The sequence below is a fragment of the Lampris incognitus genome, chromosome 2, assembly GCF_029633865.1.
Source record: "Lampris incognitus isolate fLamInc1 chromosome 2, fLamInc1.hap2, whole genome shotgun sequence".
NCBI lineage: Eukaryota > Metazoa > Chordata > Actinopteri > Lampriformes > Lampridae > Lampris > Lampris incognitus.
The window spans coordinates 130,816,877-130,839,201 of record NC_079212.1 but is presented as its reverse complement, the minus strand read 5'-3'; the positions used below and the strand labels follow the sequence as shown (position 1 = coordinate 130,839,201).

At 46.3% G+C, this 22,325-nt stretch overlaps 1 protein-coding gene across 1 annotated transcript in view; it reads left to right on the top strand.

The window, feature by feature from the left end:
• Positions 1–210: 210 nt before the first annotated feature.
• slc2a9l2 (solute carrier family 2 member 9, like 2) overlaps positions 211–22,325 on the top strand; it is a 204,799-nt gene continuing 182,684 nt past the window's right edge. Inside the window, exons 1-2 of the mRNA XM_056274147.1 lie at positions 211–244; positions 8,469–8,569. Of these exons, the coding sequence (XP_056130122.1) occupies positions 8,486–8,569 (84 nt within the window). The 5' untranslated portion in view covers positions 211–244; positions 8,469–8,485. The remainder of the gene's footprint in view (positions 245–8,468; positions 8,570–22,325) is intronic.

The following is a 22,325-nucleotide window of genomic DNA, read 5'->3' as shown; positions in this document are numbered from 1 at the left end:
CCATTGAGATAAAAGTCAATGTTTGCAAGTTGGGTCTCTGGTCTTTTTAGTGTACTGTGTGTTTATGTGGGTGTGTAAGAATGAGCAGAGAGACTTTGTGACTGTCTGTGAGCATATCCATTTAATGTCATCACGTGTCCCTCCCTCGGTGTTAATCATTAGACTTTCATTGTCATAGCCTGGATGAGACTGAAAGTAACGAGTCATAGCTTCTGTTGCTGTTGGATTTTCAGCATATGTCTAGGTGAGTTACAGTGTGGGGAGAATGTTAACCCAGTTTAGCACAATGTTAGAAATTGTGCATGCATTTTATTTGTTTTTAAAAAAAATTTTTTGGCTAAACTTTGACTTCAAGCACATGGGCCAGGCCACTTACTGTTATCTGAAGACATTACTTTGCATGCATACTGTTATCTGAAGACATTGCATGCATACTGGCATCTTTTCACAACTGCAGGGAAGAGTTCGCTTAGCAAGTTTAAAACTACCTTTTCATCTGCCAATATATGCTCATTGGGTGAAGTCTCTTTCTTTTTCTTTGAAAGCGTTGGTGTTAGACTTCACCATTTTGTATATACAGTACTAACACTGTGAGGTTTTGCAATCATCTGTTGAGTAGCATGCGATGGATCAACCAAGAGAACTGTTAATCTTGTTGTGAAAAATATGCATTTATTTGTAATAAGTATCTCGTGTAGTATCTTTTCAATCCTTGTCTTTAAAAAGACGAATAGCACAGACTGATAGAATAGAATAAGAATAGCACAGGCTGACTAGGTGATACAACCTGGCTCTGTGGATGTAAAAAAAAAAAAAGAAGAAAAAAATCAACATCATACTTTCATTCCCTGATTGACCCATCAACACCAAGAACATATGGTCGCTTGCTGGCAAGGAAGTGAGAAAAGCCCTGGAAGTACCCGTGTAACTCCCGAGTATTACTGCCGGTGGTAAGATCTGGCGGTAATGTGAATTCTGATCTGTTTGTGTGCCTCTGTGCTACAAAAATGTTTGTTGAAAGAGTTCCTTTTAGCCCTCTCTGAGGGAAATGTGTCAGTGAGCCAGTTCTAGTTGTTAGTCAGCAAAAGACTATGAAAATGAAATGTTTCCAGGAAATGATTGACTTTGAGGGATATGTTGCACGTTCAGATTACATACAGTCACAGACACCTATAGCCAGTCTCTCTCTTACTTTCTCTCTTGCCCTTGTGTTCAGTCTTGCTCATGCACTTGCTTGCTTGCTGGTTGTCCATCGTGCCTGATGATGACCATCTTCTTCTATTTGTGGGTCCTTTGAGGACTCAGATAGCAGAAGATACCTGCGCAGAGATGGTTTTTAAAGTGGCATGGGGGGTGCGCTTCTCCCAACGCCACATGACTTGATTGTAGAGGAGAGGGTTCCGATGGCAAGGGGGATCCCTAGACGACCGGCACCTCCACACAACTGCAGGGGGCTGCCGGAAATCCAGTTTTTCGGAAACCGCCTCGAAGCGTGCCGCCACAGCTTGCTTTTCTGTTGGGGTAAGCTCCCTTAGCCTTATGTCTTCCCAGACTCACCCACAAGGCAGCGGGGCAGTGGTTGATAGGTGCCAGGGCATGTCCACCAGGGTGGGCCTGCACACCATATCTCTGGGGCCCACTGCTGCTCCGAGATCCCCTGCCAAGTTAGCCTGGGGCCGCAAGACCCCAGTTACCATGTGTGGCCACGGGGAGGCCTGGCAGGAGTCTTGGTGAAGGAGAGGCTATGTACTGGCAAGGGAAGGCTTACACGCTAGCATGCTTCCCTATTTGCTACAAAGGCTAGCCAGCGGCAGCAAGCTAAGGGCAGGAAGGACACAAGCGGGTTGGAAGAACACATGCACCTTCCCTCCAACTACACACTGCTGCACTAGACGCATCACAACACCCTGTGTGTATGTACACACACACACACAGCTCATGCACACACACACACACACACACACACACACAAGATTGCTCAGTCCCATCTATGTCAAATCCTCCAAGGATAACTCCAGTTTAACACTGTAACTTCAGATGAATTTCATTATTTAAAAAAATAAATATATATTTTAAAAGTATTGTATAGCGCTTCGGGAAGTGGAAGTCCTACTTTTCTGCCACGCAATGCTGCATGATCTTTTCAAACCACAAACCAGATGTGAATAATATAGGTTAGATGAGTCAAACTGTCCAAGAGTTACTGTACGTGTTTTACTGTACATGTCCTCTCTTTGCCCAATGTAAAGTTCTTCTGTTGTTTTGTGTGTCACAAAACAACAGGTGAACTTGTATTCCTTATCAGTTATGCAATTCAAACATTTGTACAAAACTTAGCAAATACAGCTTATCTCTAAAAAGTCACTTCGGTCATATGAAATGAAAAAGGTAGAGGAAGGAATGCATCCTAAATCGATAACGGCAGTTATTCATGTGTTTGCTGGTTGAATTTGTTAAGAAATGTTGGTATAGTGTGTATGTACACTTTGGTTCTGATGGTGAGCAAATGGGTTTTGTTTGCAGTAGAAAATAAGCTGTGATTGTGTCACAGATTGTATGGCATCAATGAGCGAAGAGACTGTTTTGTGGGGTGACCAAGAGATTGTCCACCACAGGCATGACGATGGATTATGAAATACCACATAGGTTTTGCAATACCACACTGTTCGGTGACAATACTGAACAACAGTAGCCTTAAACTGAGGAAAATCTAAATATGGCCAAATATATTTACGTCGGTTTTAATGCCATCCACTCAGCGATAATTGTTTCTTTGGCGCCATGGTCCCCCTACCCCTCATAGACTAGACTGGTGCTGTCTCATTGTATACTTTGTCACTTAAAAATAATGATGTTATGTTATTGTGATGTTATGTTATTCAAATCAGTGGGCTTTTGTTTTCCGGATAATGGTTAGGGTTAGGGTTAGAGTTAGGTTCACTACCATGTGGGCTGCTGGCATGTGCCCCAGTAGCAACTTGACTGTCTACACCGTCAAGGGCTCTCCACTATCCATAATGGCAGCCAGACAGACTTGACACTTGTGTGGCTTGGGATTTGTCTGACAGCTGCACTGTCATGGAGCACATAACCCAGTGTGGGTTATACAACTGCATTATAACGAAAATTTCAGGGCCATGCGGTGGTCCAGAAGCTCACCTGGTAGAACATGTGAGGTTGTAGCTGTGATAAAACAGTGACAAATTTGAGTTTGCATGTTAAACAGATGTTAGATTTATTGTTACCGTATGTCATGACCTGTATTCATTACTCTGTATCAGGGGTCGGCAACCTTTTGGATGTCCTGTGCCACGTTACAAAGTAAAAAAAAAAAAATCAGTTCATTTTCATAATGAGCATTTATCTATTTATTTATTTACTGCTGCTGCTTGTCTCCCCATCTAGATTGCCAAAAGATCTGCGTTCCGCACGCACACACACACACACACACACACACACACACACACACACACACACACACACACACACACACTTTATTTGTACAAATGTATGAAAATTACCGGGGCTCAAAAGCAAATCAATTCAATCTTACCGATTTAGAGCGACCCTTGTTTGTCGCAATATCTGGTAACCACTGCTAGACGTAGAGCATGGTCTACATCCACACTCTCATTAATAGCTATGCTGAATACCGATGCATCTTTCAATGCAATAGTTTGCTGGTGCCTTACATTTTCAGCCATGTCTGTAATGCGCTTCTACAGTTCTCGCAGAAATGGTCATTTCTTTGATCCTGTTGATGATCGAGTCTTTGTTTGGCAACTCATCAGATGTGACCTGTGAACTGCTGAGGAAAGCCTCCTTTATAAGTGGCCATTAGAGAATGGCTCCCCGTGATAAGCAATACACCGTGATTTTATAGCTGCCCTTGGTTTTTTTTTTTGGCGGCACATAGGGTTGTAAATATTAACAACGGCCGGCATTGGTGCTGTGCCCTCACAGCGTCCTGATGGAAACTGTAAAAGATGCTGTGGCGACCCCTGAAAAACAGGGAAAAGGCTGAAAGAAGAAGATAGGGTTGGAAACACGCTGCTTTGCTTCCTGTACTGGGCCACTGCCCTTTTGATTGATTCAGCTTTATCAGCCTGTGAAGTTTTTCTCATGCCTTGTTTGCTTTCAAAATGATGTTTTACACTTGAAGTTCGACACACAACATGTTCACAGCAGGGTGCACACAGCTCGGTCCTTTTGCAAAATAAACCCAAATTCGTTTGTCCGAGACAGCTAACAGAGGCGAATATTAGACAATATTGTTTCTGCCATCGTCAGTTCCTGACTACTACTACTACTTTTGGCTGCTGCTGTTAGGGGTCGCCACAGCGGATCATCCGTTTCCATTTCTTCCTGTCTTCTGCATCTTCCTCTGTCACACCAGCCACCTGCATGTCTTCCCTCACCACGTCCATAAACCTCCTCTTCGGCCTTCCTCTTTTCCTCTTCCTTGGTAGCTCCATATTCAGCATCCTTCTCCCAATATACCCAGCATCTCTCCTCCAAACATGTCCAAGCCATCTCAATCTTTCCTCTCTTGCTTTGTCTCCAAACCGTCCAACCTGAGCGGTCCCTCTAATATAATCGTTCTTAATCCTGTCTTTCTTCGTCACTCCCAATGAAAATCTTAGCATCTTCAACTCTGCCACCTCCAGCTCCACCTCCTATCTTTTCATCAGTGCCACTGTCTCCAAACCATATAACATAGCTGGTCTCACAACTATCTTGTAAACCTTCCCTTTAACTCTTGCTGGTACCCTTCTGTCGCAAATCACTCCTGACACTCTTCTCCACCCACTCCACCCTGCCTACACTCTCTTCTTCACCTCTCTACTGCACTCCCCGTTACTTTGGACAGTTGACCCCAATTATTTAAACTCATATGCCTTCTTCACCTCTACTCCTTTCATCCTCACTATTCCGCTGTCCTCCCTCTCATTCATGCATAGGTATTCCATCTTGCTCCTACTGACTTTCATTCCCCTTCTGTCTAGTGCATACCTCCACCTCGCCAGACTCTCCTCCACCTGCACCCTATTCTCACTACAGATCACAATGTCATCCGCGAACATCATCGTCCACGGAGACTCCTGCCTGATCTCGTCTGTCAACCTGTCCATCACCATTACAAACAAGAAAGGGCTCAGAGCCAATCCTTGATGTAATCCCACCTCCACCTTGAACCCATCTGTCATTCCAGCTGCACACCTCACCATTGTCACACTTCCCTCATACATATCCTGCACCACTCCTATATACTTCTCTGCAACTCCTGACTTCCTCATGCAATACCACACCTCCTCTCTTGGCACCCTGTCATATGCTTTCTCTAAATCCACAAAGACACAATGTAACTCCTTCTGGCCTTCTCTGTACTTCTCCATCAACATTCTCAAAGCAAACATCACATCTGTGGTGCTCTTTCGTGGCATGAAACCATACCGCTGCTCGCTGATCATCACCTCTCCTCTTAACCTAGCTTCTATTACTCTTTCCCATATCTTCATGCTGTGGCTGATCAACTGTATACCTCTGTAGTTACTACAGTTCTGCACATCGCCCTTATTCTTGAAAATCGGTACCAGTATGCTTCTTCTCCACTCCTCAGGTATCCTCTCGCTTTCCAAGATGGTGTTAAACAATCTAGTTAAAAACTCCACTGCCATCTCTCCTACACATCTCCATGCCTCCACAGGTATGTCATCAGGACCAGCTGCCTTTCCACTCTTCATCCTCTTCATAGTTGCCCTCACTTCCTCCTTACTAATCCACTGCACTTCCTGATTCACTATCCCTATCCATATTATGACAACTGTTTTTATTTATTGAAGCTTATTACTATTTGTGATGTAGCACTGAAAGCCTACTACCTCATTTCAGTATGTAAATTTGTCTTAGGACAGTTAAGCTCACCTTGACCTCAGGCCACCTCTGTGTATTGATAGATCCCAAAATATTTTTATTGCTATTTTAATGTGCATTAAAGTCATTTATTAAATTGTTGCTCTAATTCAGTTGATTTTTCTTATAAAAAGTTTGTACCACCACCTGCACCACAGCTCCCCACTGCTCCTATACAACAGGATGGGCTAAATGCAGAAGACAAATTTCATTGTAGCCATACAACTGTACAATGACAACATAAAGTGGCGCTATTTGTCGCTCTAAGTAATTTGATTTTTCTTATTTTACATATCTGGTACTAATTGTAATATCAGTATAATACAGTCATATCACAGGAAGACAACGATGGTATTTTTGTTTGTCAGAATGTAGATTATTCATTAAAAGGCCATATTCAATGTCATCTTATACTTCTTGGATACATAATAACTTACACACAAATGAGAATATTGTAAGTAGTCCCTTAACATTAACAACCAAGGATCAGAAGAGAAATATTAAGTTTGGTTTTCTAACTTCTGTCATATGTATTTATCAAACATACTGAACCACTAAATTCACCAAAGTCTTCTGTTACATTTAACAAGGTAAGAGGGGTCAGTGGTTTATAGAAAATGTACTCATTTCAGTTTAATCTCACTGTTTATTTTAAATTATTCAACTTGATAAAAACATTCTCAATGGCTCATATTTAATTCATTCTTCAACTAAATATAATTTCTATGCAGCTATTATTAAAACTTAAAACTCAACTTTAATATACTGATATAGGATATTTCTTTTTCTTAAAAAAGATTTTTCAAAATGCAGTCCCCACTGAATGAGCATTCCTGTAATTAACTGCAGTAATAATCTCAAAACTGGTTGCTTAAAAAAAATTAAAAAACCGTCCAAGCCTCTATCGTTTAAGAGTAGATTTAGATGGTAACAACAGTACACATCTGTTACAGGAGATATTCTCCCGGGTGAACAATTAGTTGGCCAGTTCCAGATGTTTCCTAATCTAGACCCTGTTAATTTCAAACTGGAAAGTACTTTTCACCTTTGTGAACTAGTGCACTGGGGTTGATTCATCCTTGAACTCCAGCCTGCTGGTGCTTTAAGCTGTATTTGTAAAATTATGGAATGACTGTCTCGCATACTGCATGAAATACTAAATTGTGACCACGGCAAGCTAGGAATCATATTAGGCCAGTACATTTGGAATATAAAAATTGCCTGCATATAAAGACTAGCTCTTGGGGGGCATCTTGGTGCTCTTGGAGGGCATCTGGGCACTCTTAAAGGGCATCTGGGTGCTCTTTAGGGGCCACTGGATGCTGATGGTATGTCAGGTGCTTCAGAAAATGTGCTTTGTTGATTATTGTTGCCGTGCACTAACAACGAAAGTGTGTTGCATTCCTACAACTCAAGCCATACTTCATGATTGTGAACTCTGAAAGAGAGTAATGACAGTAAATCCACAAGTTATAAAATTAAATACATTGTGCTGTAACTGTGAAAAAAATAGGGCAATTCAAAAAACGTGAACATCAAATGTCCCCCCCCCCATTGATATATTGATGGCCACTAGGTGGTAGACTTAGCCTATCTCTGTGATATCTGGTAGTTAAGTTAGCCACCATTATGAGTTGAAAAGTGTTATAAAACTAAAGCGTCATAGAACAGTATTGTTCTCCTTTTGTATGGATATATGGTTAAGACTAAAATGATCACCAGCTGTGTCGGGGGCTACCTTATGGGGGGAGATTTCAGAGAAAGTTTGCATGGGAAATTTGACATCACGGTTTTAAATCAAATGTGTCAGTGTGTTTTTGAGCCAACAATCCTGTATTAGTACATTTCAGCATCAGGGTCGTCCACAGAAATGGCTGTGCCCCTGAAAAGGTCCAGCAAATGCCCCCCCCCAAAAAACCCCAACTCCTTTATGCATGTCAACGCATGCGTCTGCTCTGTCTCTCATACTAAACACATACATGTAAACTGAGAGAGACTTACTCAGTAACGGAGCCCCCCCCCCACACACACACACCATAACAGAACTCTTTGATACACTTAAAAACACCAAGTTCAACAAAGATCTGCTACACTTACACCACACATTTCTTAGTAGAAAATGCAACCTCTTACCTTATGGCTTCATCTCTGCATCATCCAGCCATCTTGTTCTTGTCTTACTGGATGCAAAGTCCTTTATAATGTCTGTAAAGTCCATCTGTTTAGCCAATTCACACTCAGTGGCAAATATTGACATTATCATTGCTTATATTTAAGATGAACATGATTATTGCTGGTCTCTATGCCCCCCCCCCCAGCGGAGGGGCTCCTGAAAGCCCCCCCCCCTTATGGGTGGCCCTGGTCAGCATACAGCAGAACTGACACTTATTCTTTCGACGTCTGTCACTTCTCTTTGAGGTATTTTTATGACTCCTAAACAAAAACAAGAGGAAAAAAAACCTTTTCGTCCTCTCCCTGCATGTCTTCTGACCTCCATATAGGAGCTGTGTGAACTGCCTGAGTGACATCACATAACCACCTTTTTCTCATTTCAGTTTCCAGAAAAGTTAAGATGGATCGCTCGGGACAGGATCACAAAGTTGTCACAAATACTAACAGCCCTGTAACATGCACCTCCAAAGATGACACCAAGAAGGTTAGTGTGGGATTATTATTTCTATTTCCAATATTATTCATAGATTTGGGTATATGTTTCTCTAACGTTATGTGCATGTTTGCCCCAGTTGTTGCAGGTACATGACTATTTTTTCCCAAATAAAGCAGGAATGAATTAAGATGTTATCTTGGTGGCCTTGTCACTGTGGCAAATTAAGGGTCATGATTGCTTGACATGGCTGTTGTCAGTGCTCAGTGTCTGCAAGCTCGTACCCTCACTCAGTTGATGATAGGTTTAGACAGGGGGCGTTCATTGGGCGATCGTGCTTGGCTTGTGTAGCCACCTACACAAATTTCCTGATCTTGACTCGTGAGGGTCTGACTAACCTCCCAAAGCTAACCCGTGAACACAACTTGAACTTGCTGTGAATGTTTTCAAAAAGAGGAGAGGCTGGTTAATACGCCACTATGGAGTTAGAAAACAACGAGACAGGAGACGTGAGAGTAGACGTAGTCGAGGTAGTTTACTAGCTCCAACTTAGCATGTCATACATTCGACAACGACACTGAACTCAACTGTGAACCGGAAGCGGAAGTGCATTATCTGACCCCTCGCCTCTTCCCTTAAAGGTACACCGTCCTCTTAGGTGAATGTCTCTCATTATATAGATGTGGGTCACCACACAGGCCCCCCCAGAATTCACCTACACAAAACAATGCAAAACAGCAAAAGTGCAAGTCATGAACATAAAAATAGACTCTACAACAGAACAGTCAATGACATAGTGCAAAGTCACGGGGAAAACAGGTGACGAGTCGGGGGGCGGACCCTGCGGCCATAACGGCTGCGCTTCACAGGAGGGGAAACAGATGGGGCCGAAACCCGGGCCATAGGCGGGGCCGAAGCAGGAACAGAGGCAGGTGCCGGGGCCGACCTAGGAGGGCGCCCCCGCCATGGGGGTAGGGCCAATTGCATTGGCTCCCCAATGTCCAAGTGAGCGGGCTTAAGACGGTCTATAGCGACCCGCTCCGGCCTGCCCCCCATGTCCACCACAAAGTTCTTATCCCCCGCCTCCAGGACGCGGAAAGGCTCATTGTATGGGGGCTGCGGCGGGGACCGATGGCTGTCGTGCCTAATGAAGATGTACCTCGCCGATGGCAGATCCTTGGGGACGTAGGACCGGTAGAGGCAGTGTTGAGACATCGGAACGGGAGCGAAGGCACCGGCAGCGCTCCGGGACACACTGAGGTGAGAGGCGGCCGACCAGGGAGCCGTAGCATCCGGAAGAAACTCCCCCGGAACCCGCAGGGGCTGGCCATACACCAGCTCAGCGGAGGAGGTCTGGAGGTCTTCCTTCGGGGCTGAACGCAGGCCGAGCATGACCCACGGGAGCCGGTCCATCCAGTCGCAGCCAGTGAGGCTTGCCCGCAGAGCGGCTTTCATGTCCCGATGGAACCGCTCACAAAGTCCGTTGCTTTGCGGGTTGTACGCCGTAGTGCGGTGGATCTTCACCCCCAGGTGCTCAGCGACCGCCGTCCAGAGCTCCGAGGTAAACTGGGAGCCCCGGTCGCTCGTGATGTCACCAGGCGTGCCGAAACGGGCCACCCAGCAGCCGATGAACGCCCGTGCTACCTCTGCTGCCGTTGTGGAGGACAAGGGAATAGCCTCTGGCCACCTGGTGGCCCTGTCCACAATAGTGAGGAGGAACGTATAACCACGGGAGGGGGGCAGGGAACCCACCAGGTCAACATTGACATGGTCAAACCGCCTCTCTGGAACCACAAACGGCGCCAAAGGGGTCTTGGTATGGCGGTGCACCTTGGCGCGCCACACACAAGCCGGCCCAGGCTCTAACATCCTTACGGAGCCCCGGCCAAATGAACTTGACGCTCACCAGCTTGGTCGAGGCCTTCACTCCCGGGTGGGAAAGGCCGTGGACGGTGTCGAAAACTCGGCGCCGCCAGGAAGTAGGCACCAGGGGGCGCGGTTGACCGGTGGAGATGTCACGGTGGAGGGTGGTGTTGGCCGCGTCGAACGTCACGTCCTCCAGCCGTAGCGCCGTAGGGGTCGACCGGTAGTCTTGAACGGTCGCGTCCTTGGCTTGGTCCGCTGCCATAGCGGCGTAGTCGAGTCCCAAGTGAACGGCGTTAACAACCGCCCGTGAAAGGCAGTCGGCGAACACGTGTTGTATGTCCGTGGTAAACTCGGAAACCGCCGCGAGATGGCGCTGCTGACGCCCAGACCACAGTTCTGAGGTTTTGGCCATACAGAACGTCAGCGGTTTGTGGTCCACGAAAGCGGTGAACTGTCGGCCCTCCAATAGGAACCTAAAGTGTCTGGTTGCGAGGAAGAGACCCAGTAGTTCCCTATCAAAGGTGCTGTATTTGCGCTCGCTCTCACGGAGTTGTTTACTGAAGAACGCCAACGGCTGCCAGCCCCCCCCCCCACCCACTGCTCACACACGGCCCCCACGGCGTAGTCGGAGACATCCGTTGTAAGGGCTATGGGGGCGGCAGGCGACGGTTGAGCTAGCAGCGCAGCATTGCCCAGCGCGGTCTTGGCGGCCACAAAAGCCTCGTCCATCCCCGAAGACCAGTCCAGCTCGTCCTTAGACTTCTTACCCCGCAGGGCCTCATACAGGGGACGCATGATGTGGGCGGCACGGGACAGGAAACGGTTATAAAAGTTCACCATGCCCAGGAATTCCTGCAGCGACTGTACAGTGCGGGGGCGGGGGAACATGGTGACAGCCTCAACCCTGGCAGGGAGGGGAACGGCCCCCTGTGGAGTGATGTGGTGCCCGAGGAAGGTGATGGACGACTCCCCGAACTGACACTTAGCTGGGTTGATGATGAGGCCGTGTTCGCTGAGCTTGTCGAACAGCTGTCTGAGGTGCGTCATGTGTTCCTCCGCCGACGCGCTGGCCACGAGGATGTCGTCTAAGTACACAAACAAAAATGGCATGTCGCGGAGCACAGAATCCATAAGGCGCTGAAACGTCTGCACCGCCCCTTTAAGGCCGAAAGGCATACGTAAGAACTCAAAGAGCCCAAAGGGTGTGATGACAGCCGTTTTTGGGACATCCAGTGGGTGGACCGGCACTTGGTGATACCCCCGCACTAAGTCGATTTTGGACTAGATGGCAGCGCCCGCCAGGTGGGTAGAGAAATCTTGTATGTGCGGTATGGGGTACCGGTCGGGGGTCGTGGCATTGTTTAGGCGACGGTAGTCCCCGCACGGGTGCCAACCCCCGTCGGCCTAAGTAACCATGTGAAGAGGGGAAGCCCACGGGCTGTCAGAACGGCGGACAATGCCGAGGCGCTCCATAGTCGAAAACTCCTCCCTGGCTATTGCGAGCTTGGCCGAGTCGAGGCGTCGGGCCCGGGCGTAAACTGGGGGGCCCACTGATATGATGTTCCACGCCATGCTTGGCCACCGCCGAGGAGAAGGTGGGTGTGGTGAGCTCGGGGAAATTTGCGAGCAGGCGTTGGTATGGATCCCCGGTGGAGAGTGTGTTAGCGAGGTACAGCGCTCCAGCCCCCCCAAGCGTGCAGGGGTATGACGCAAAAGAGACGGCATCAATCACGCGACAGTTTTTAACATCCACCAGCAGGTTGAAAGCACAGAGGAAATCCGCACCTAGGAGCGGGGTGGATACAGCAGCCATCACCAAGTCCCAGCCGAAACGTCGGCCGCCAAAACACACGTCCACATGTCTGATACCGTACGTCCGAATGGACGTGCCGTTGGCGGCGTCCATCTGGGGGCCGTGACTGTCGGTCATCGTGTCCACAGCTTGTTGCTGCGTTGAGCGCCAGAGTCAACCAGCAGCCGCCGGCCCGACAAGGAGTCTCTGATGAACAACAGCTTGCAGTCACGGCCGGCGCCCATAGCCGTTAACGAGCGCCGGCCTTGGCGTTTCCCTGAACCCTGTAACTGTAGGGTTTGCGACACTGTTTTGCTTTTGCCCCAAACCGGGCATGGTAATAACAGAGCCCATCGTCAGGTTGGCGGCGGGCTGTCACCGCAGCCGCGGTGTCCATATAGTTGTACACAGGTGGTGGTGGGGCGGTCTGGTGGGGTAGCAGGGCATGCACAAACTGTTGCCAGTTGGCCAGGAAAACCCTGTCTGCTTCAGCAGCCAGAGAACGGTAGTCCTTGGAGGCGGCGAGAGGAGAACTGGCCAGTGCTGTGCGTACAGGTGCGGGGAGCTGCCTCAGAAAAATGTGTGTGAAAAGAAAGGCCGGATCAGCCGATCTCAGCACAGACAGCATTTTTTCTATTAACTCAGACGGTTTGCCGTCGCCGAGGCCATTCAGGGACAGTAAACGGTCTGCCTTCTCCAGCTCCGACAGTTCAAATAGTTTCAGGAGGAATGTCTTTATAGCATCGTACTTGCCAGCAGCTGGCGGAGCTTCCAACAGTGTCATTGCTCGCGCCGTTGTCGATGCGTCTAACGCCGCCACTACGTGGAAGTACTGCGTTGCATCCTGCGTTATCCCTCTCAGCTGGAACTGGGCTTCCACATGTTGAAACCACGGCCGTGGATTATGCTGCCAAAAGTCGGGTAGCTTCACAGTAGCGGCGTAAATGCTAGCGTTAGCAATAGCCATGTTGTTAGCACCGGCGTCGGGAGCGGGTACCGCGGCAGCATTATTCCCGGCGTCTTCGTTGTCAGACATACTCGTATTAGTAGTTCGATCACGTCGGGGTCACCAATGTGGAGTTAGAAAACAACGAGACAGGAGACGTGAGAGTAGACGTAGTCGGGGTAGTTTACTAGCTCCAACTTAGCATGTCATACATTCGACAACGACACTGAACTCAACTGTGAACCGGAAGCGGAAGTGCATTATCTGACCCCTCGCCTCTTCCCTTAAAGGTACACCGTCCTCTTAGGTGAATGTCTCTCGTTATAAAGATGTGGGTCACCACACCACCATATTTAGATGTGGTATGCGTCAGTAGGTTGACTGAACTTGAGGAAGGGCGAATCATTTGAAGCATTTCAGCAAATACCTTCAATGCTGGTCCCTTTTACTTGGCGTTTCATTATGAAATGCATACCATTCCATTCCATTATCCAAGCCGCTTATCCTACTCAGGGCTGCAGGATGCCGGAGCCTATCCCAGCAGTCATTGGGCGGCAGGCAGGGAGACACCCTGTACAGGCCGCCAGTCCACCACAGGGCCATAGAGAAGAATAGAATAGAAAATAAATAAATAAATAATAGATAATAGCAATGCATACGAACATATTTGAAAATTATGAAACATTTTCTTACAAAATTAAAAATAATTGTATTTTAAAAGGACTTTATATTTTGTAATTTATGTCCGTGGCTGTTAAGATGTGATTTACAAAGTGGAATGAGGTATTGAGTAAGTTTCAAGTGTTACAATAAATTTAAAGTATTTTGGAACTTATACCCCCCCCCCAAAAAAACAGTGCCTTTACAGCTTTCTAAAGAAAAAAAAAGGGGGGGCAGGGGGGACTAAAACAAAACAAAATGAAACTTAAATTGGTGTCAGTATTGTGCTCCTGCTGGGCCAGCACCGAAAGCAATTTCCTGTTCAGAGATTGTACCAACCTAATGGATCTGTTTGAGCCACTCACTAAGAAGTCTGTAAATGCACCTGATATTACACTTTCACAAATGTTCTTAACCTGTTCAGAGTCCCAGCCCACTGCTGAGAGAGAAAATACAACACACACACACATACGCGCACACACACACACACACACACACACACACACACACACACACACACACACACACACATACACACACACACATACTCACATCTATAATGTGTATATATGAACCTGTATGAATAAATAAAGGAGGTGAATACATATGGTGGTATAATTTGAAAATGTTTAATTTCGGAACAACATGCCATCATCATCTAATTTAGTTTCCCTGAAGGTCATCTGATATCGTTTGTTTTTTTTATCAAAATGTACACACACACCTGAGCTCACGCAGAGTAACATCTGGGCCCCTCTGCACATTAGCTGGATTATATGTATTTGATGGTCAGACTGGATCTGTCTTCTCTGCATTGATTTCCAGCATTCAGAAATGTAGTTTGCCCCTAAAAAAAAAACATTTTGAGAAAACCTTTTTTTGCAAGCATGCGCTGTAAAAAATAATCTGCTGGTTTAATTTAAAAAAGTAGGGCAGCCTGTTACAAGCACTTTTCTGAGGGATCTCAACTAGAGTGTGCAAAACTCAAATGATCAATGATCACTTCTCCATAACATGGGGGCTACGTAAGAGCCGCAGTAAAGATGAATGTGTGTGTGTGTGTGTGTTTGTGTGTGTGCGCGCACACACACATTCATTGGATTTGTCTGTCTTTACTGGAGGAGAGCCTGGAGAGGTGGGGGTATGCACTGGAGAGAAGAGGAATGAAAGTCAGTAGGAGCAAGACGGAATACGTATGCGTGAATGAGAGGGAGGACAGTGGAATGGTCAGGATGCAACGAGTAGAGGTGACAAAGGCATTTGAGTTTAAATACTTGGGATCAACTGTCCAAAGTAACGGGGAGTGCAGTAGAGAGGTGAAGAAGAGAGTGCAGGCAGGGTGGAGAAGAGTGTCAGGAGTGATTTGCAACAGAAGGGTACCAGCAAGAGTTAAAGGGAAGGTTTACAAGATGGTTGTGAGACCAGCTATGTTATATGGTTGGAGACAGTGGCACTGATGAAAAGACAGGAGGTGGAGCTGGAGGTGGCAGAGTTGAAGATGCTAAGATTTTCACTGGGACTAATGAAGAAAGACAGGATTAGGAATGATTATATTAGAGGGACCGCTCAGGTTGGACTGTTTGGAGACAAAGCAAGAGAGGCAAGATTAAGATGGCTTGGACATGTGTGGAGGAGAGATGCTGGGTATATTGGGAGAAGGATACTGAATATGGAGCTGCCAGGGTAGAGGAAAAGAGGAAGGCCAAAGAGGAGGTTTATGGATGTGGTGAGAGAAGACATGCAGGTGGCTGGTGTGACAGAGGAAGACGCAGAAGACATGAAGAAATGGAAATGGATGATCTGCTGTGGCGACCCCTAACAGCAGCAGCTGAAAGTATTAGTAGTAGATTCAAAGGAAACTCCAGTAGGGCACCTGCTCCAGTGGACTGACTCGTTAGCCCTCAGAAGACAACAGGTTTTAATAGGGAGTTCCTAATTATGAATAATGTGTATGAGAGAAAGTGCACCGCGCTGCCCCCTTCACTTCACTTTTTCACTAATTTACTAGTGTTTTTTCCAGTTTTACTGAATCATTTCATGCTGAAATACATTTTTGCATGTGGAAGATTCAGGTCAAATTGATTGAATAAATACTGTTAGGAGAGGGCCGATTGATTGGCTCAGCTTGATAGCAGCTCTGCAGGTTTCTGATTCATGGAAATGATGGTTTGTCTCTACTCAAGATAATAATGACAAGGGCCACTTATCTCAGAGGGTCCTTTGGATAAGAATCACGGCTGCTGGTGCAGAAATGGGTAATTGCATCACAAATCATTCCTGTTTTTTTTTAAAGCCTCAAAGAGAAGTCAATTTTATTTGTACAGCCCATTACCACAAATTACAGATTTGTCTCAGTGGGCTTTACAGCAACACAACATCCTGTCTTTAGACCCTCGCATCGGATAAGGAACAACTCCCTAAAAAAAAAACCTTTAACAGGGAGAAAAATATAGGAAGAAACCTCAGGGAGAGCAACAGAGGAGGGATCTCTCCCCCAATTCGGACAACAGATGTGCAATGGATGTTGTGTGTACACAATTTACAGAATACAACATTGAAAGAGGATAACAGAATTATAATGGAATTATAAAATATATGAAGAATATGATGAGGAAGTGCCAAGCAGTGTCTAGATGCCATCGGAACAGCGCAGGACCTGAGTGACGCAACCACCAGGAGGACAGACTACACATGCATACAAGAGAGACTCACGTCACACCATTGATATACATGGGAGAAGAGACAAAAAATAAAAATTAGTCACACATCTGAGTGAGAGAAGGATATAATATTGAAACAGTATAACAAAATTATATGGCTTTAAAAGATATATAAAAAGAAAATATGATGAGGTGGGATGCCAAACAGTGTTCAGGCGGCGACCGCCATCACCATGAAGAACTAGGAGGAGAACAGACTACACGTGCACACAAGGGAAACTCAAGTCACACCATTCACATACACAGAAGAAGAGAGAGAAGATGTCATTCAGTGAGAGATAAAAGACACGTCAGAGAAGAGAACAGTTTGCAATAGTCGACAATCTATACGCTATAATCTCGTCGGCAGAACAGTGCTTGGTAAATTCATTGAGACAGAAACCAACCCGCCATCTAGTACAGGTTGTGCAGCACTCAACTTAAAGGCAACTAAATGTAGGCTAAGGCAAAAATATGAGTTTTAAGTTTGGATTTAAAGAACTCGACAGACTGTGATTGTCTTTTTTTTTTCTTTTGGATTTTCTCCCCAATTGTATCCGGCAATCACCCCACTCTTCTGAGCCATCCTAGTCACTTCTTCACCCGCTCTGCCGATCTGAGGAGGGCTGCAGACTACCACATGCCCCCTCAAAAACACGTGGAGTTGCCAGCCACTCCTTTTCACCTGACAGTGAGAAGTTTCGCCAGGAGGACGTAGCGTGTGGGAGGATCACGCTATTCCCCCCAGTTCCCCCTTCCCCCTGAACAGGCACCCGACCTACCAGAGGAGACGCTAGTGGAGCGACCAGGGCACATGCCCACATCCAGCTTCCCACCCGCAGACATGGCCAATTGTGTCTGTAGGGATACCTGACCAAGCTGGACGTAACACAGAGATTCGAACTGTCGATCCCTGTGTTGGTAGGCAATGGAATAGACCACTATTTAGGATTTTATGTCAGCAGAAGCACCTTGAAATCTGATCTAACATGGATAGGAAGCCAATGAAGGGAGGCATGAATTGGTGTAATATGGTCAAATTTTCTAGATTTAGTTAGGATTCTAGCTGCAGTGTTTTGAACCATCTGGAGACTTTTAGTACTATCATGTGGCAAACCTGAAAACAGAACATTACAATACTCAAGTCTGGATGAAACAAATGCATGTATTAGAGTCTCCGTGTCAGCCGTAGATAGGAAAGACTGAATTTTAGCTATGTTACATAAGTGAAAAAAGGCAGTCTTGGTGATTTATTTAATGTGCTTATCAAAGGAAAGGCTGGGATCAAATGTAATACCAAGAGTTTTGGCTGCCACACTTCCTGAAATCACAGAGTTGTCGATTGTTATTGTTACTTGATCAAATTGGTGTCTGTGTCTAGCAGAGCTAACAACCAGCATCTCAGTTTTATCCGAATTTAAAAGCAGGAAATTTAGCGGCATCCAGTTTTTCACAGCAGCCAAGCAGACCCCTAAATGAGTCATTTGAGTATGATCATCAGCCTTTAAAGGCACATACAGCTGAGTATCATCTGCATAGCAATGGAAATTTATTCCATGACTTCATATGATATATCTTGGCCAAGAGGTGAAATATAAAGAGAGACAAGTAGAGGGCCAAGAACCAAGCCCTGAGGTATAGCACATTTAACGTCAAGAGAATTTTAATGTTATATTATTATAGCAGACAAAATGTGTTCCTCCAGATAAGTAGGACTTAAGTCAAGAGAGAGCTAAGCCAGAGACACCAAAATTACAATTTATTCTGTCTAATAGTATACAGTGATCAGTGGTATCAAAGGCTGCACTGAGGTCCAGTAGTAGAAGCACAGAAGTGGTATCGAAGTCCATAGCTAGTAGAAGATTGTTCACCACTCTGGTCAGAGCAGTTTCAGTGGAGTGACATGCCCTGAAAACTGATGGAAAAGGTTCATATAGATAGTTTTCTTCTATATGGGTCGAAAGTTGTTGATACACAACTCTCTCTAGTACTTTAGAAAAGAAAGGAAGATTAGAGACTGATCGATAGTTATTAAGAGACCCTGGATCGAGGTGCGGTTTATTAAGGAGAGTTTTGACTACAGCTGTCTTAAAACTGCTGGGAATAGTTCCAGTAGTAAGGGATAACAATGTCTAGCATTGTAGGTCCCAGAAAATGCCAGAGGTCTTTAAAAAGTTTTTCTGATAAAGGGTCAAGTAAGCAAGTAGTTGGTTTAGAAGCTGGACAAGCTTAGTCAAAGTATCAGTAGAGATAGTCTCAAAAACTGTAATGAGAGGGAGGGACTATAAGTGACTCATTGTATAGATATGAATTTGATAATACAGGATCTGCAGGAGTAGCTGGAGTTGAAGAACTGATTTTGTTTATGAGCTCATCAACGTTATTGCACAAAAAGTCCAGAAACTCATGGGTCTTGAATGGTGAGCAGCTAATAGATAGCTGCTTTTGAGTAGGTTTAGATACAGTGTCAAAGAGAAATCTGGGGTTATGATTATTAATATTGATTAAGCAAGAGAGATACGCTGCTTTTGTCGCAGATAAAGCACGCTTGTATTTCAATAAACACTCGTGCCAAGATAGGTAAAAAACTTCCAATTTTGATTTTCGCCATTTATGTTCTAGTCTCCTGCAGGCCTGCTTAAGCGCACGTGTCTCGTCGTCAAACCAGGGTGCAGGCCTCTTTAGTCACCTAGTTCTGGTTGTGAGAGGTGCAACTGAATTGAGGAGACTAGAGAGGGCCATTTAAGTCACTAGTGAGATTTTCAACAGAGTCAGTCTCTCCAGTGAAAGGAGCCAAGACTTCAGGCAGCTGTTGGCCAAATGCAGCTACAGTTGATGGACCAACGTGGCGAGTGGCAATTACGTCTGTGCTGACATTAACAGGACAAGCCAATGATGCTTCAAATTTGATGAGAAAATGATCTGACACAGCAGATGTGGTTGGCAAGACATTCAGATCAGAAACAGCTATCCCTTTAGATAAAAGCACATTAAGGGTGTTACCACTGCAATGAGCCGACTCTTGAACAAACTGAGCGAACCCAAAAGTATCAACAAGCCCCAGAAAGGCTCAGGGATGGGCAACATGATCCAGAAAGGGCCGGTGTGGGTGCAGGTCTTTGTTTCAACCAAGCAGTTGCACACCTGAGTCTACAAATCAAGGTCCTTAGCAAAGCCTATTGGTTGACTAATAGAATAATGTGTGTAACTGCTTGGTTGGAACAAGACTATTGGTTGTTCCAGCCAATAGGTTGGTTAATCAGGAATCAAAAGCATTTATTTGTCATTTCATTTCATGCACTTATGCATATGAAATGAAATGAAATATTGTTTCGACCAACCCACAGCAGTGCAACACAAAGACAAAAACACATATCCAAACTACAACACATACGTATAGTCAAACTGCAAAAAAAGCTACAAAAACACATATATCCAACATATAAAAAAAAAAGAAAAAAAAGAAAAGAAAAACGTTATGTCAATGTCCAAGAAAGTGAACACCAGGATGAGTGTCGGAACTGCCAGTCTGCATGGGCTAGCAGTTAGCTTAGCCTGCCCCGCTTCCACGTCCTGTTAGACTGCTCTCAGTGTTTCTTCCTCGGGCACAGCCAGGGGTTAAAGTGGGATTTGGTAAGTGGGGGATCTCTGTATTAGAGAGGTGGGCAAAAGTGCGGGAGTGATAGGTAGCTAGCTAACGTTAGGCTAGCTAACCACTGGTCCAGTAGTCCCGATGTTAGCATTGTTAGGTAATAATAGCTACCGGTAGCTAACGTTTGCTAGCTAGTTAGTTATTTGAATGAAAATATTGCATGGCCAGAGCTAAGGTTGGACAAACATAACTAGCTAGCTACCGGTAACGTTACCGGATGCTACCGATAGTTAGCTTGCCTAGCAGCATTCAAACAACTAGCCAGCAACGTCAGCAACTAGCTAGCAACGTTACCGGGTGGAAGATAGCTAGTTAGCTAGCTAGCTAACGTTACGTTCGCTAACGTTAGTTGCTTGAATGAAAACCACAGCAGAGCTAGACAAAACTATTGGAAATACTATTGGAAATACACTGAAGATACTCACTCTTTATGCCCCCCAATCCAAGATAATAGTGCAGGTAGCAGGTTGACGCTCTCTCGAGTCTTGTCTGCCTGGTGCGGTGAACTGACCCTGACCCGTGAGTGTGAAGCCAGTCTCTTTTGATGTCAAGTCTGGTGAAGCCAGACAGCAGGCAGGTGCAGGTCACGTGAGGACGCGATATCGTTCAAACTTTTAGAAAAAGTAAAGTAGTATAAAAATAGAACGACTTTATTTGCGATTTATTTCGTAATGCTTGTGAATTGGCTGCATCATGTTTTTTGTTTTAAATTTTACTGTGACAAAAAGGTTGAAATTACTCCTGTCTACAGAGTGCCGGATCTCAGCTCCGGTTGACTTGGGGGAGGAGGGGAAGTGCCGGTGTCGGGATCCGGGTAGCTCCGGCCCACTTTAATCACTGGGCACAGCTCCAGGCAGGGCCATGGTCCCTGGGCCCACCTGACAGCAGACCAGGCTCCCCCAGCCGATCCAATGCCAGCTCTCCCAGCCAGACACCTTCGACACACCTTCCTACACTCTACGCAACAACACCAAAGCCAGAGGTGTAAAAACCAGGTTCAGAAAGTAAAGGTCCAAACCATATATTTGCTCCACTCATGCACTACACCAGCAGATTCTAGTCAACAGCATTCCTCAACTGGGTAGGGAAAACTAGCCAATGAAATCAGCTGGTTTAGTAACATGGTTGGCGCAAATACACGGTTTGGACATTTACTTTCTGGACCTGGTTTTTACACCTCATCCAAAAACACACTCAGCACTAGGCGAGGCCACCGCTAGACCGCTCTCTGTGTTATTGGAACTGCTGGTCTGCATGGGCTAGCAGTTAGCTTAGCCTGCCCCACTTCCATGTCCTGTCAGACCTCCCTCAGTGTTTTCTCCTCGGGTGCAGCTCCAGACAGGGCCATGGTCCCTGGGCCCACCTGACACAGCAGACCAGGCTCCCCCAACCGATCCAGCCCCAGCTCTCTCAGCCAGACACCTTCGACACACCTCTCCACACTCCACATGATGACACCTTCGACACAGTCAACGCTAGGCGAGCCCGCCGTTAGACCACCCTCGATGTTATTGGAACTGCCGGACTTAGCTTAGCCTGCCCCACTTCCACGTCCTGTCAGACCGCCCTTGGTGTTTTCTCTTCTGGTGCAGCTCCAGAGGGAGGAAGTCACTGTGAGTCTGGGCCAGAGACCAGGAGCTGGCACATGAGTTCTGGCTCGCCAACATCCGGACTCGTGCATCATCGACCTGGACCTGCTAACCTGCTGGGAGGCCTGTGTTAACCTGTCAGGGACAACCATCACCCTCGGCAGGAAGACCATGGTGCTCTAGTCCGGTTGGGAGAGGGACAGACCCAAGACCAACGATCCAGTCGCCAAGCAGCCGCCAGCCAGCAGGCACAGAGCCCATATGCTTCAGCAGCCCAGACCACCATCTAAGCCACCTGTCTCCACACCCACCATCATTGGCCCTGCACCACACCAACCTGCCTCAGCCCTGCTCGCTGAGCCTGCCATCCTACCCTCCACTGAGATGACTGAGGCCAAACATGACTTGTGGCAGCGTAGTAGTAATGGCCTTGACCCACGGCAATGCCACCAGTTGAAACATCTCCTCAATGACTACATGGACGTCTTCGCTGCTAGAGATGAAGACTGCAGGCAGACTGGGCTGGTTCAGCATACCTTCGAGACTGGCCCCGCCCAGCCCATCCATCTGCAGCCCCATTGGCTGGCCCTTGCTAAGCGACAG